Below are 16,458 nucleotides of genomic sequence, written 5' to 3'. Positions count from 1 at the left end.
TTAGCATATTTACACATGAATTTATAAAAAAATATATAACTAAAACTTTCTTCATATTTACAGTAACAATTTATTACTTTGTTCAAATATGGGTTTATTTAATGTACACGAGTATGTAATGTATTGCCATTCTTTAAAAAGTATTTTGTACTGATGCGTGATTTAGCTTTAAGACAAATCTCATTTTGCTTACTATGTTGTCGCTGTCATAAAGAGCATAGACAAAACCAGTATGACAGTAATGGTTAAACAGCCAACCTCCAAACAACGCAGCCTGGAGACAGTTATTGTTACAGTAAAGAACAAAGTCGGATACATTCATTCGGCTTTACAAACATCTTATTCCCAGAGAGCGCTGGCCACGGACTTGAACAGGACAACACCGTCGAACGATGTGCAGTGGCTGAACTTACGGTTTGCGTTCTTGAAATGCGATCATTTCTAAACTGATGTATCTGTGTTGTTAGGAGGATGAGGTAGAAAGGTTGAGTCCGTGTACATTGCTCAAGGCTTCGTGTTGCTGCTTGCTTAGGGGACTCTGTGGTTTTCTGTCTCCTGTGGAAGACAAGCAGGAGAACATATTTAGAGACAAAACAAGTCGTAACTCAACTCACATCCAATCACGCATTTTCTAAATAATGTAAATCTATAGTATCGGGGCAACACGATTCTCTAAAATGCATTTACTAAAAAAATATTCTGAAATCAAAGTTTATGAAATATACTTAACATTTTCATATTTGCGTAATACAAATAGTGCCCAAAACTGACCATTTATTCTATAATGTATATTTATTTTGATTTATTATAAAAAAAAAATTTAAACTGCCTAAATGCCTACAAGTGAGTAAACGGCAATAATCAATAGCAAAAATGCATTACACGTAGGTCTATTAATGAGGCCAATAATTTATTGATGCTGGTGAGCATACAGGCCGCAATTGTGATATACTGCAATAGTTAGATCGCTTACTTTACCCTGCACGACCTCATTCTCTTACGAAATTTTATGTGCATGCCTAATGGTTTGGTTGAGAACACTAGTACCCTATTAGGTTTCTATATGAAGGTTGGAACCAATTTAATTGATTTATTTCTCCAGGAGTTGTTTCTAGCCATTAAAGTAAAGTGAATAATAATATCAATCTAGCCAAGGACGTTTAAGAGGTGTATACATATCTTAAAACTGGCTAAGGTTAATCATTGTCAAACAATTTTAAAGTTAGTTACTGATAATGCTCTGTAAGCATTTATACTCAAATCTCATCAATAATGGACAACAGTTGAAGTGTGACTGATTTCAAAGTATGATTGTGCTGTGCATACCATCTCGCACAGCATGTTTGAACGCCATAGAAGAATGGATGTCACTCGGGTGCATCGCTACGCCACCGCCAGGGTGGGAGTGGCTGGTGCCCTGGGCTTGCCAGTGATGCCCTGGGCTCACATAACTGCCTGCTGGACCACTGTACACGCCATACTGGTTGGAGGGAGAGTACGCGCATGCGGGGACATAACTAGACAAAGTCGACGAAGGCTGAAGAAACAGGGGGAAAACAAGCACATAAAGACAGAGCAAGCCAACAAAAAAAAAAAGTATACAAATAATACATGATAAGGTAACACTTTACAATGTCCGTGTTATAGGCTATTGCACATAAATATACCTGCAATAGAATCTTTGGTAAAACAGCGTATAAGCAGCTCTATAAAAGGAATTCTATTTAGGTAGGCTACGCTGTTAATTCATATTACACTTACTTACTTGTGTAATTACAAAATAACAGCAAATTGCAAAATGACATCCAAATACGTGGAAATTATTTCTGAACAGAGCTTGTATTTGAAACAATAAAACAGTTTATAATTGCTACGATACCTGAGGGTATTTTATGTCTGCATCAATAGATGATTTGTCTATTCCATTGACTCCATGAGCAGAGGGAAATGTCGCTCTATTCACACTACACCAGTCCTCCATTTTTGGTGCGTATCCTTCAGCGCTAGCAATAGCTAGAGGAAAAAATGATTTAAATGCGTTTAACTTTCTGTTTTTGCTTTGTTTTGCAACCAGCTAAATCAAAATTACTCCAAGAATAATAATTATTTAGCTAATGTCAGCGATAGTCTCCCTTGTAATTGAATGATTTAAACTATCTTTTAAATACATTCGACAAATATGCAGCACATTTAACATGGATACGTATTAAGCGAAAATGCTGCATATTATCAATTATTCGAGGTGACAATATATATTTTCATATATAGGAATATATAACATATATACAGTATTTCCAACAACGTGTTTTATATATAATGCATATTATAATGATTTATTTTATATATATTATATATCGGGTTGCTTAATGCGTGATCACAATTTATTCGTTATAATTCACAATTAAGGAATAGACACACCGTAGTCTGTATATACATAAAAAAAATTTTTTTTTTTTAAATATCTAAATCGATATAATTTGCTCATCTGAATATCTAATACATATTTTAGTCTAAAATGCTATTTAACTTGATTCAATCACCATAAATGCATCATACATTTTCAAAACTATTTTATGGGTCAGCTCAGGTAGCTAAATAGTTATAACAATTGCAGGTTACCACTTTTTACAATACCTAGAATCCGAAGGCCTACTCGGTTATTCTTAGGCCATATTTGCGTGAATACGTCTTAATAACTGTTTTCTAAATTTCACATTTTAATTTTAAACTTCATGTAACTGTATCAATATTCAAAATGCATCTTTGTAATAAGCCACACATTAGGTGATTGCATAGGCCTCGTCAGTTTGCTTTGTGTATGCACCACAAATCAAGCTTGAGGCTGAGGCCTATGTAACCGTTTGATGTGCGGTTAAGATTTGTCTAAACCGATAGTCTCACCTGAAGGATCCATAAAAGCCCGAAAACCCAATATATTGCTGACCGTGTGCGCTGAAGGCCAACCGCGGGAAATGCTTACATGCCCACCCGTGACAGGGACACCGGGAGGATTGCTCATTTTGGTCCCGGAGGGAGACATTGCATTGGGGTATGCATACGGGTATATATGGTTGTACGAGAGGCTGGACTGCGGAGGTGCTTGCTTGCCATTTTCATATTGGTTAGGCGGGGAGAGGTTTCCAATCTTGTTCCTTAATATCCGGCTGATAGAGCTGACCGAAGGAACATTGTACTTGTCACATACTCCGTCCGCGAGAAGACGGTCCCGGATCTCCCATGCAAAAATTCCCGGGTCTCCTTGTTTGTACTCCCGTATGTTTTTGACTACATTCGGTGTAGTAACTCGTGGTTTGCTGCCACCGATTGCGCCCGGAAAAATGGACCCAGTTTCGTTGTATCTCGCAAGGATTTTACTCACACAGCCATGGGAGACCCGAAGCTGTCTGCTTATGTCACAGGGTCGGATGCCAAGCTGGGCTAACTCCACTATTCGTAATCGTATTGCATTGGGCAAAGGACGTCCATTGACAAAAACTCCCCCCAGCTGGTTCACCTCCCCGTAGGTTTGCTCTGTAAGAAACAAAAGGCATTAAACTTATGCTATGGAAAATGTGCTATGTGAAACAGCATGGCACATCATGTCGCCTACATGTTCAGTGACTTAAGCAAATCCAAGATTTGTACATGAACATGGCGATCTTTTCTGCATTTTTAAAACATTGTTAACGCTTGAGATTGTCAGTAGAGATAATGAATATTATTGGCCTAATAAGACAGTCGTTGCATGGCAGGCACCGCATAGTAGCTTTATTTGAATTATTCATGGCACATCATGTCGCCTACATGTTCAGTGACTTAAGCAAATCCAAGATTTGTACATGAACATGGCGATCTTTTCTGCATTTTTAAAACATTGTTAACGCTTGAGATTGTCAGTAGAAATAATGAATATTATTGGCCTAATAAGACAGTCGTTGCATGGCAGGCACCGCATAGTAGCTTTATTTGAATTATCTAAATACTCATAACCAAAGCAAACATTTGACAGTTCAGTTTGAGGCTCAAGGTTACGGTTATCTCTGGTCCAAATAAAGCATCTCTCTGCAAAATAAGCATGCAGATGTGAACGAGATCTCACCCATTTGCTCTTGCGATGCTTTTCTTTAAAACAGTTCCCCTTCAATGGCTGAACGCTGCAGCATGCAGTAAAGATGTTGTGAAGATGTTCAGACAACCTTTTGTTTATTCCGGCTGCAAAACTTCTACATGCCAAACTTGTCTAGGGTAGAATGGGATACGAGTGATCCTCTCCCGTTAAAGAGGGATTTGTCTGATCCCGCAGGCTGAAGTTTGCTGGAGTTAATTTGAGGCGTCCTCCACGTCAATCTAACTGGTTACGCGGAGAGCGATGGGTTGATTTCATTGGTCCAGGCTTCTTCGGGTAGGCTGCGTGTGTGCGCGCGTACCATCCAGTATGCAGAACTTAACCTTTTCAATACATTAATTCAGATTAGAAGGAAAGAGCAAGGCTTTGTTTAAACGAGACGCATTTCCAACACTGGTGATACGTTAAGCAATATATGCAATTATGGAATGTGGAAAAGGGTGGTCTAAGGCTAAGCAACAGAAGAGCTGTTTAGGCATCCACGTTTCGGGAAGTGTATGTAGCCTATATGTCATGAGAAAGAGTATTACATGTATTTTGCACATATTCTACACGTTAAATCTGCTATCTGTTAGCAAACAATCTGAATGAAGTGCGCCTTTGCAGAGCAAAAAATCGTACATCAAGTGAAAGCTTGATGATTTAGCCGTGCGTCACTACCAATGAGAATATGAATCTCCTTTATTTGTGTATTTCATACTTCTGATGTCTAAACCGTCACTAGCAATTAAACAATGTGCTGTCAATTTTAGATTTTAATTAAGTAAACAAGTCTTTATGAATAAAGAGTTGTATATTTTGCCGCTTGAGTTAAACAGTTTGTATTTGATGTAGAAGCAATGGAAATGCTCCATTGGCGTGAGGTAGAACTGACAAGCTGTGAGAAGAAGAAAAAAACACATATCATATCAAACTATTTTGTAATGCACATTTCACAGAAACGTAGCCAACCTAATTTATCAGCGCACATGCTCCAAATAATACACAATGCAATCATATCTTTGTCACATGATTACTATATAGGATATTGACTGAATTCCAAAGGCCAGCACTATCACAGCATGCTCACAGTTTCCTGTGAAAGTAAAGAAGGTATAGTTTATTAGCTCACAAAATCTCACTTGTAAAAGTTTACAGACGACCCAATAGAAAAAGAAGCGGTGTCACTATCCGTACATGTGTGTAGGTCACCAGTCTCCAACGTCAACACATGGACAACATCTTTTGAGATCATCAAACATTTGGGGGAAATGTTTAGGTTACTGTAACGAAATCAGTGAGCAAAAGTGTTTAGACTGCTGTTGTTGTGTGAGAAAACAAGACAGAGTGTGCGGGGAGAGTGTACCGTCACAACAGAGTGCTATTATTAATAGACATCAGCATCATATATACTTGTTGTAACTATGCCCACGACGTGTAAAACGGGTATTATTACCATATCAAGGTGAGTGCTGTGCGTCAAAAATAAACCTTTCAAAAGAGTCCCACAGGTTTAAGTCGTGGTCAAAACTCATTAACAAGGGACGTATTGAGAGAAGAGAGCCAAAGTCTCCCTCCTCTGGATAAATTAGGCAAGTACACTTTGTTGTCAGCTTTTGTGGATACACAATGAGGTTTAGCAGGGGAAAAGGGCTATCGAAATTTGCTTCACGAGATCATTCGTGAAACAGGCAGACGACCAACTCACTTCATTGGTGTCTTGCACCGGATTCTCAGGTATGCACAGAGCTTTACATACTTTATTTAAATGGAACAATATTAGGTAAAGGAAATAAGTGCAAAGGATTGTAGCCCATTGTTGTGACTGCTGCTGTGATGCATGTCGGTAATTCCACTTTGTTTGAAAAGTTAATACATGGGAAAATTCTTAGTTTTACTGATGTGAAAGGAAATTGTGGTTGCTTCCAAAGGCATGAGATCGGAGATCGGATCGATTTGAGACTCGAACTTGGGTAGGAGAGAGCGATAAAAAAAGAAGAAGAAAAAAAAACCGGTAACATATTTCTAAATAATTCATTCAGATCGCACCATTGTTTTCTTTCTTTCTTAATTTATTTCTCCGTGACTTGCGACGTATTTTAGGGGCAGATACTATAGTGATTATACAGTTCACTTTTTATCCTTACAGTTCAAATGCGGCATGCGCACAATAATGACAAATCAACATGGTGAAAACTGCATGTTTATAATACATAACTTGACATCCTTCTTTGCTATGATGTTTTATTTACTTGTACGAATAAAAACCACTTAACTATTTTAAAGGATTAATGCCTTGATTAATTGTATCACTTTGTGTATTTCTCTATGAATAAGTCTGCATAGGCACGCTGCAGTGTTTTTTTTTAATCTCTTTTATGAGCATATGTCAAATTTAAATAATATTATTTTTGTCAAATGTATATTATTTGCACATTGTTTGGACATTTATTTAGGAATTGATGTGAGTAACGCTTTTGTTGAAAATAGGGGGTGATAGAATTTTCAAACGGGAAAAGAAACCCATCTGTGTGGCGTTATTGTCTAATTCAGTAGATCATGTAGTTTTAAATAAGAAAGTACACAGGACAGCCAACTTTTTTTTCCCTCAGTAGTAATCACAAAGGTAACCAAGTTAAACATAACACCTGTATATGTCCACAGTTTCGCGCATTCATTTATAAATATAATTGACCAACAAGTACTGGCAAGTCTTTTTGGTTATAGTCAAAGGCTTGTTTAAAATATAGCTAATACCTGTGACAACTAGCTTACAGTTTCATTCCTTATTCCGCATTATTTACATGATCAGGAAAGATTAAATAAACGCGTTGAACTGGCGCCTGTATGTTTTCAAGCTAAATATCTGTTTGTTGTGTTCATTTAGTTCGTTTGTATTATTGATTATAATTTCACAGCACACCCACTCCCCTCATTTTCACTCTTTCAATTCACAGATAAAGACTGATGCTTTAAGATACAGACAGGAAGATATGACGATAGAAGGTGTGCTCTCTCTCCCATTACCTGGCAAATTGAAAAAAGAAATGATGTCTGTTTTGGTAAAGACATTTAAACATGTATCTCCCGGGTCTTTGACGTAGTCTTTCATCGCTTCTATAACCAAATATAAACTCCTTTTGGCAAGAAAATCAGTCAAAAGTCGAATTATCGCTAGTTTTATTTTGTGATAGCCTACTATTAGTTCTAATTCATCCTCTTAATATTAACAACAACAACAACAATAATAATAATAATAATATAAATAATAATAATAATACATTGTTAACAACTTGGTACACAACCTACACACCTTGTAACATCTAAATTAACTGGTTTAATTAAACGGGAAAAATATTAAAGCACACTGATTAAATCTATACATCATACCAGCCAAACTAAGGGTTAAATAAAAAGGAGTTTTTTAAGGTTACACCTGCAGATTACCACTTTTTTTGTCAGTGAATTGCACAATTGCATATTTATTCAGTGTGCATATGCACAATAAAACATTTCTGCAGGAATGTCTAGCGTCAATTATTTATTCCCATTTTTGATTATCAAAGCTATAAAATATGTAGCCAATTGCAATGATAAATATGACTTTGGGATTAAAACGTTTAAATCACGGATGCGCACAAAATATATTCAGATTTATATGGTCTCAGTTTTTTTTATACCTGTATTTTTATTAAAGACCTGTTGTGGCTCAGGTTTTGATTTAGTGTTTGTGATCTCATTGCTATGTGTGGAAATTATTAGACCAGGCCTGGACTGCGTGCCGTCAACAGATGAGAATCAACATGGGGTGAAGAACACAAAGCCTATAAATTTACGAAATATAATCTATAATTCATACCGTACGATCCCCAGGGTCACTCTGAGAGCTTTTAAAATCATGTAGCCTATACTCTCAAAACCGGCAGCTTATTAAGTCGTGGCCTAATGGTTAGAGAGTGGGGCTTGTAACCCAAAGGTCATGGCTGCCCACTGCTCCGGTGTGTGTTCACGTGTGTGTGTTCACTACTCACTGCTGTGTGTGTGTGTGTATTTGGTTGAATGCAGAGCACAATCCGAGTATGGGACACCATACTTGGCTAGACGTCAAGTCACCTTTTCATTTTCACTTTAACAAACATTCAAGATTTTTTTTTTTTTTTTTATTCAAGATTTTTATTTGTCACATACATGGTTATATAGAGATACATTCAGTAAAACACACTGTCTTTGGACATCTTCGTAGTTTAACACAAATGAAAATGTGTCACGCTTCCTTTTGATTTTATTAATTTGTTGAAATGCTTCTCTGTACCACGAAATCAAGCAATCTGTTAATTTAAATCCATGTTTAATTTCATTTGTGTCAAAACAAAAACGATCGTGCAAGTACAAAATATCTTCTAGAAAAGTGAACTGAATATGTCCAGAAAAAAAGGCAACACATTTGACATAACGTAGTACTAGCATCCATTCATTACCTCTTCGATAAAAGACAAAAGGTTTCCATTAAGAGTTTATTGAAACTGTGAACTGAGAGACTGTGGAGAGTAGAGGCAGTTGGTTTTATGGTTTGAAGGCTCCACCCCAAGTTCAGCAATGAGAGTGCCAGTGTAAAGCCTGGTTAATTGTTTATGACCTTTACAAAAATGTTTCTCTTGTGGAAAAAGGGCGACTAATTGCTTGAGTGGGTGAGGCAATATAACATGGATGAACATATAGCAAATGTCAAAATTATTAGCTAATAATTTTTGGAGAAAAATACCAAGTTCATTTTCGATGTACCTCTGCTAAGCTTTTGCCTAATAGTGCCTAATATGGGTCATGTTATACTTTATTCACTTTACATTGGATTGTGAATTGGATTTGATATGAATTGGACAAGTTTTGACCATAAAAAAGTTAGGAAGGACTGTTTGGGCTTGGGAACCTACCAGAGACTTTAAAGATATGGTGAGTTTGTTACAAAGTGTGTGTACACTCTTAGAAGAAAAGGTTCTATAGAACCTTAAACATATTACATATTTGGGACCCCTATGTTCTAAATGTCCTTTTTAAGGGTTCAATAAAAAGAACCTTTTACGTGTTTCCCGAAACATTCTTAGTTAGGTATACCTTCTGTAAGTCATACTTTCGTAAGGTTGGTCTGGACCAGTCTTAGCTATACCTTATCACTTTTGACAGTTAACTGTTCTTTACATCTCATTCTATACGAATATAATAGTTGTGCAAAATCAAAGATGATGCCATCCGCGGATCCATATAGTGTATACATGCACTAAAACTTTAGATTTTTTAAAATTAAAACAAAACAAAAACAAACAAACAAACAAAAAAATGTGCCGGCACGCCAGCAAATTCAGCAACTTTTAGATCTTGTTGGTCCGATTTTGTCGGCTCTTTCTCTCTTTTTCTCTGAAACAGTAGCTGTTGATTATATGTTTCTCCTGTTGCGTTTTTATTGAGTAGGTCATCCAATAACAGAAATTAGTGATTTACACCAATATGTGATGCTGCTGCTGGGCAATCAACCCTGGTTGTGGAGTAAATGAAGACACTATGGAAAATATATTATGATAATATAAATGACCCTTTCAAAGGCCAGTGAAGGCATACTGCCAGTTAGTTATATGCATGATAGGTTTGGGCATGAGGTTGCGGTTCACGGACTCATTTCGAAATTATATAAAATATCCAGTGTTGGATTTAGTTTGCAATTTGGATTATTTTTATAAGATCCAATGAGTCCTGATAAATACAATTTGAACTGAAGTGCTTCTTGTTGGAAAGCACTCTTACCAGAATATTTTTCTGTTGGACTTGTGTAGGCCTATGTTTTTTCTTTCTTTCTTTTTTTTCTTTTGTTAAAAGATGTTAAATTATTAAGCAGTGTCTCATGTAGTTTTTTTCCCCTTGTATTTTATGTGGTGACCACTGGGAGGTGCATGAATAGAGATTGCTCTTACCACAGAAATGCACGCTTCAAACAAAACAGTCAGTGAAGACGAAGAAGAGGATGATGTGTGCTCCCGGCGCCTATTTATACTGTAGTCGCACCGGTAGTGACGTCATGGCTGTCGCCGGCCAACGAGTTGGTGTTTTTTCAATGTATGCTTCAGACACGGGTCACGACGAGGCGTTCCCCATAGCGACCCCTAGAGGACGCAGTGTCTCGTTCCCTACTCAGGGAACCATGGTTACATTTGTAACCTGAGACTTTCTTTGTGTTCTAACAGGAAAAGGTCCAGTGTCTTTATTTAAAATCAATACCTCTTTTATAAAGAACACTGCTTTCTCACATAACGCAGTGATGCAGCCCGTGCATAGAATGAATAATCGATTCTCAAGCCATCCATATCAACTAATTCAACACCACCGCCATGGACAGCACCTGGTAACGTCGCTTAAGCAGCCTCCTAAGGTATAGTTTGGGGAACACGCCTAGAAATGGTACAGCTTTAGTTAAGGCATACCTTTAGAGTCTTTGTAGCGCGCTAAGAGACGCTAGGAGGCTGCTTAAGATATACCTCCTTACATGCGATGTTATCAGGTGCTGTCCATGGCGGTGGTGCTGAATTGGTTGATATTGATGCCTCGAGAATCGATTATTCATTCTATGCACGGGCTGCTTCACTGTGTTATGTGAGAAAGCGTGTTCTTTATTTTAAAAAAGTGTTGATTTTAAATAAAGACAAGGAACTCTTTCCTGTTAGAACGCAACGAACTTGCTGAAACTTTTACTTTCGCTTTGCAACATACACCAAGAAAGAAAAATATATGCCCATAGCACCTCCCAGTGGTCACCACATAAAACAGAAGGGAAAAAACCTACACTAGACACTGCTTAGTAATTTAACAGATTTTAACAGAAGAGAGAGAGAGAAAACACACACACACACACACACACACACATTGGGCCTGCACAAGCCCAACAGAAAAGCATTCAGGTAAGAGTGCTCACTTACTCCACAACCAGGGTTGATTGCCCATGACATATTGGTGTAAATCATTAATTTATGTTACTGGATAAGCTACTCTATAAAAGCGCAACAATGGAAACATATAATAAACAGCTACTATGGCAGAGAAAAAAAGAGAGAGAGGAGAGCCGCCAGCAGCTGAATTTCGGGGCTGAGGGGGTATCTCCATTGAGTTGAATTGAAATTGAAATGTCCATTGAAATGTCTCTTTATATATATCATTTCTTTATCTATACATATTTTTTTTTTTATGAATTGCAGCTTAATTGAACACGTGTATTACCTAGACTGAGATGTAAAGAACTGTGAACTGTCAACAGTGATAAGGTATAGCTAAGACTGGTCCAGACCAACTTTACGAAAGTATGACTTACAGAAGGTATGCTTAACTAAGAATGTTTCTGGAAACACTAGGGGTGTAACGGTACATGTATTCGTACATGTTTTCGTACATGTTTTCGTACCGAAAATTTTCGGTATGGGTCTTTCGGTTAGGTACGCATGTGTACGGAACAAATAGGCTACAGCACTGTTTTAACCACTGGAGGAGCGGGACTTCATTGGAAATTTCCAGTTTTATATATTGTTACTTTTAATAAGAAACAAAGTCTCATCTTTCAAATTATGTCCATTTTATTCAGGAAATTCAAACAATAAATGCCGTTTTGACGCTCTTTGATGTGGTGCGACGATCGCTGTATAAACTCCTCAGTTCAAACGGCAGCGCGATCATCTCTTCCTCTTTAATACTAGTTTTCACGCGAAATAAACATGAATGAACATCTCATGCCTCATGTAATCCCTCAATCAGCGTTTTAACCGCAGAAACACATCAATACAGCTTGTAAACAAAATGTGCATAGCATTTCATTTACCTCAGGCAAGTCATCAGTGTCCACAGCTCGTTCGCTAGAGAAGTGAAGTGCAAAGAAGAGCATTTCACGAAATATTAGACTATGTACTCATTACATTTTATTTGACCTGTTAGAGATGTCTTAATTATTAAATGTATGTTTAAATAAATCTGTTATGATACAATTATGACAGCCACTGTGTAAATGATATTTCAACAACAAACAGAAATTGTATAATTTAGAAGTTAATTTAAAAACTGCATTATGTGCAATTTACATGTTTGCTCACAATTTTTTTTTAATTTGAGTGTTGATTATTCTATAAAAAATAAATAGTCATTAAATTTAAGTTTGGGCTCTGTTGTTAATTGTAACCTTATAATAAATAATGTAAATGGCTCCCTATAATTTAGAGCAGAATCTGAGGTCGATTTTTATCCCTAAGAAACTTTTAATTGTAATTACATTTATTTAAAGAAACAGCCATTTGTTCAGCAAACCACGGTTTAATATAAAAAAAAAACAATTTTATGTTTAGTTTTTCCCCCTGCAGTACCAAAACCGTAAGGAACCGTGACGTCAAAACCGAGGTACCAAACCTTCATGTTTGTGTACCATTACACCCCTAGGAAACACATATTAACGATAAGGTACAACTTAAGGCATAACTTAAGAACGACATAGCGTTAAGAAGGTTTCGGGAAAGCAGCCAAATACTTTTGACATCTCTGTTGGCAAGCCGCGGTCACACTGCACTTTCCGCTCCATTGACTTCCATTCATACGCATGCGAATGCACAGTGGCAGGGCTTGACGGGGCTATAGCCCCATTAGAAACTTGCTTAGCCCCAGCACAGCCCATCCAACCGCCCCCCCATCCCCGACTTTCATTAACATTGAAAAATAAACATTAAAAAGCTAAAAAAAAGAGAGAAGTGCCTAATATGTGGCCTATAAACAATTGATATTATGGGGGAGGGGTCAAGCAACACAAGCAAGCAACGCGCAAACTGTGCACAAGAGTTATGCCGGTGAACGTAAGTCAATTCACTATAGAGAAAGTGAAAGTTAAAAAAAATTGACGGAGCTTTCTAAAGCTGCATTAACGCTGAGTCAACGAGAGACGAAACTACTTCAACATATGCTGATAACGGTATATAACTGTCTTAAATTATTCCCTTAATATTTCTCTTGTGGCCCGTATAGTGAAAAACATGAGAAGAAACGTATTTCGCGTTAAACAGGATGTTTGAATGCAGATGCAGAAACTTAGTCAGTGATATTATTCAGTGTTCCATCAAAGCAATTAAGAACACTATCAAACTCTACAAAAACGGCAAAAGACCAAACCTGGACTATCAACATGAGCTTGTGAAAGGCCTTTGTAATGGAAAAGTTAAGCATACTGTAAAGGGAAAAAAAGTATTGTTTCACATATTTTGGTTTTTGTGATCCACAGATATGTAAAAATAAACATTCATTCATTCATTCATTCGTTTATTTATAGGAATGTAGCTAAAATGCTTTACTAAGAAGAGAAGTTTACCTTCCTTATATAGTTTTTGTAGTGTTATGAAATGCCTTGTATATTTAGATGTGGGTGAAAATCCAGAGATACTAATTTCAACATTGTCTCTCAATTTGTAAAAATCAAGCGTAGCGTTAGTTCTGGCAGATCACGTTAGTCAAGCTCGCATCAGCTGACTCTCAGCTGATCCCCATCAATAGATGGGAATACGACACCTATCTAAGCATTCATATATAAGGTCCCTCAGTATTATCAGCAGTTTCCGCATTGCTCAGTAGCCAATTAAATGGCGAATTTGGCAGACAAAACGTCTCAGGTTACTTATGTAACCATGGTTCCCTGAGTAGGGAACGAGACACTGCGTCCTCTAGGGGTCGCTATGGGGAACGCCTCGTGTTTGTTTGTTCCCGTCATTTCGGTGACGAATGTTTTATAACAAGGTACATTCTGACACTGGATTTGTACATCGTTTGGTACTGGAAGATGGAGAAGCCCCAGTGATAAAAGATCCCGGTCATATAGGAACTGCTGTAAAACTGCATCAAATGTCTGTGATTGTTAGTAAGTGTAAGTGCTGGCAACTCTTCAACTCCGCCCACGGCTCGCCTCCAGGAGCTTGGCTGTTTTCGGAGAGAATCGCAAGCTGTATCTTTCTTTTATAAATCTGATAAAACTGAAAACTCTTCGGAGATGTGAATGATGCAATACTGGGCAGCATTTTCCAGTTTCATATGCAGCCGTCAGTTCAGCGTTGATTCAGTTCCTGTATCAGACACGCTTGTTCAGTCTAGTCGTATTGGAAACATGCTTGTTCTTAAGCTTGGTTGTTATTGGGAACATGGTTGTTCTTAAGTTATAGTTGTATTGCCGGGAACATGTTTGTCCCAGAGCTATCTGGTTGTTATGGGAACATGCTTGTTCTTAAGCTGTCTAGTCGTATTATCATTGGTCAACTGTTAAAGGCAACAGAATTGTTGCTACAGGTTATGCGGCGTTTAGCAACATATTTGATTAGTCATTGGTTAAGGGCAACATGCTTGTTGCTTAAGGCTTTGAGATTTTGCTGTTTGTGTTTGTGTTGGTGAATATCAGCATATGGTTTTGTTTTGGGGGGTTATCGCTGCTCTCCCTGCTCTCATCCATACTAGGCTGCATGGATGTGCAGGGAGTTCTTGCCCAGAACAGAACCATACCGCCAATCCAAACTGTATGCTAATTGTCAATCATCTTTGACAATAGTGGTCCTGACAGAAACAAATATAATTACTACAATACACTTATAATGGAAGACTAGCAGGGCAGCACCACAAATAAATGTTTGCAAGTTGCTATGGCGTTATTTTAATGACAAATGTCGAGAGCGCATTATTGTAGCGCGAAAGCACATTAATATAATGCGCGAGCGCGAATCTCTCTGCTCGCGCGCGGATTACCTTTGCTCTCACACAAAACCGGACTCGTTTAAAAAAGAGAGACACGTTTTAAATGCGCGCACTCTCCGGGCGAGAGCAGCGTGTATCAAACTGTGTCCTGTGCACTCTCAAATCTCTCGGTGCTCATGCGCTATACTTATTATTTTCGCACCTGAATCTTAAATCTTAAATCTTCTGATTTAAGACAGAACTATTTAGATATGGGTCAGATGCACTACTCCCTAAACCAATACTTAAGATTTGGAGACCAAGTATAACACTATAATGAATTTTTCATATTTGCCATAACATTACCACATTCTGTTCTATGGGTTTAATGCATTTGCAGACAATGTAATTACATGTAACTGTCATATAACTGTATATTCACTGTTTTAGAGGAGAGTGCCATTGAATGTGTAGATAATATTAAGTGGATTTTCATGAAAAAAAAAAATCAGAACTGAACAAACACTGGATAAAAAAAAAGAAGTGCGCGCACTCTCTCCGGGCGAGAGCAGCGTGTATCTGAGCGCGCGCGTCCGGTTTTCTGCTAGAGCAAAGGAAATCCGCGCGCGTGCGGAGAGATTCGCGCTCGCGCATTATATTAATGTGCTTTCGCGCTACAATTATGCGCTCTCGACATTTGTCATTAAAATAACGCCATAGTTGCAACTATCACACTTTTGGATGCGCGACCAGCACCGGTGACATTATAACGGTGGCTTTCCTCAGTTCTGAAGTTCGGAACACGTAAAATGTGAATCGGATTGCAAAATCTGATTGGATTTATTTGGATCTACGGAAATGGTAACACTTTATTTGGACAGTCCACTTTAGACATTCTGCTAACTATAAGTAACTTTGCAACTACATGTCAACTAACTCGCATTACAGTATTAGACTGTTAAATTAGGGTCAGGATTAGTAGAATAAGCTGACATGTTCTTTAGGGCTGCACGATAAATCGAAATGGAATCGAGATCGCGATTCGACAGAAGCTGCGATTGTAATGCGTATCTTTCAGTGAAGCACGGTTCTGTGATCAGCAGTAAATCTCCATCCAAAGGCCAGAGGGCGCTCTCGCTCTGAAACTCCGAATATGCCTCGCAGAAGAAACCCAGGAAATGCCTATGGCTGCAGCTGAATAAACAGAAGATTCAACTGCTTTCATTGATTCAACGTGACTAATAAACACACGACTACAACAATATGTGGTTTATCTGAGTAGTCTTATTATAATTTTTATTATAATAAAGTATATAATAATGCAATGCTAATCGACGTAGTCTTTATCACTGCGTAGAATACTATGAAATATGTTGCGTGCCTTATTCTGTGTAAGAAGCCACATCATCTCACAGAAGGATTTATTTCAAACACTCGACTGACGTTATGAAGTGAGTTTGGAGTAAAAATATGTTATTAAATGTGGTATTTTCACATGCTTTCAGATGGAGCAGCATTTACTTCACAGAGCCGTAGTATACTGAGAAGCTATGCAAACAGCTGTCATTATCCCGAACGATTTCTTCGATTTCATAATCAAAGTCTGCGATTTTTTTTTTCCGTAACTTGACAGT

General features: G+C 37.7%; 1 protein-coding gene across 1 annotated transcript in view; it reads right to left on the bottom strand.

Moving 5' to 3' along the window:
- Positions 1–463: 463 nt before the first annotated feature.
- LOC107737274 (paired box protein Pax-1-like) overlaps positions 464–16,458 on the bottom strand; it is a 40,232-nt gene continuing 24,237 nt past the window's right edge. Inside the window, exons 2-5 of the mRNA XM_016548741.1 lie at positions 2,902–3,531; positions 1,880–2,013; positions 1,327–1,537; positions 464–555 (exon numbers count right to left, since the gene is read on the bottom strand). Of these exons, the coding sequence (XP_016404227.1) occupies positions 464–555; positions 1,327–1,537; positions 1,880–2,013; positions 2,902–3,531 (1,067 nt within the window). The remainder of the gene's footprint in view (positions 556–1,326; positions 1,538–1,879; positions 2,014–2,901; positions 3,532–16,458) is intronic.

This window comes from Sinocyclocheilus rhinocerous, unplaced genomic scaffold (assembly GCF_001515625.1).
Source record: "Sinocyclocheilus rhinocerous isolate Xijiao unplaced genomic scaffold, SAMN03320098_v1.1 scaffold1636, whole genome shotgun sequence".
Classification (NCBI taxonomy): domain Eukaryota; kingdom Metazoa; phylum Chordata; class Actinopteri; order Cypriniformes; family Cyprinidae; genus Sinocyclocheilus; species Sinocyclocheilus rhinocerous.
Note: the sequence above shows the minus strand (reverse complement) of the source record. Positions and strands in the feature narration are given on the sequence as shown.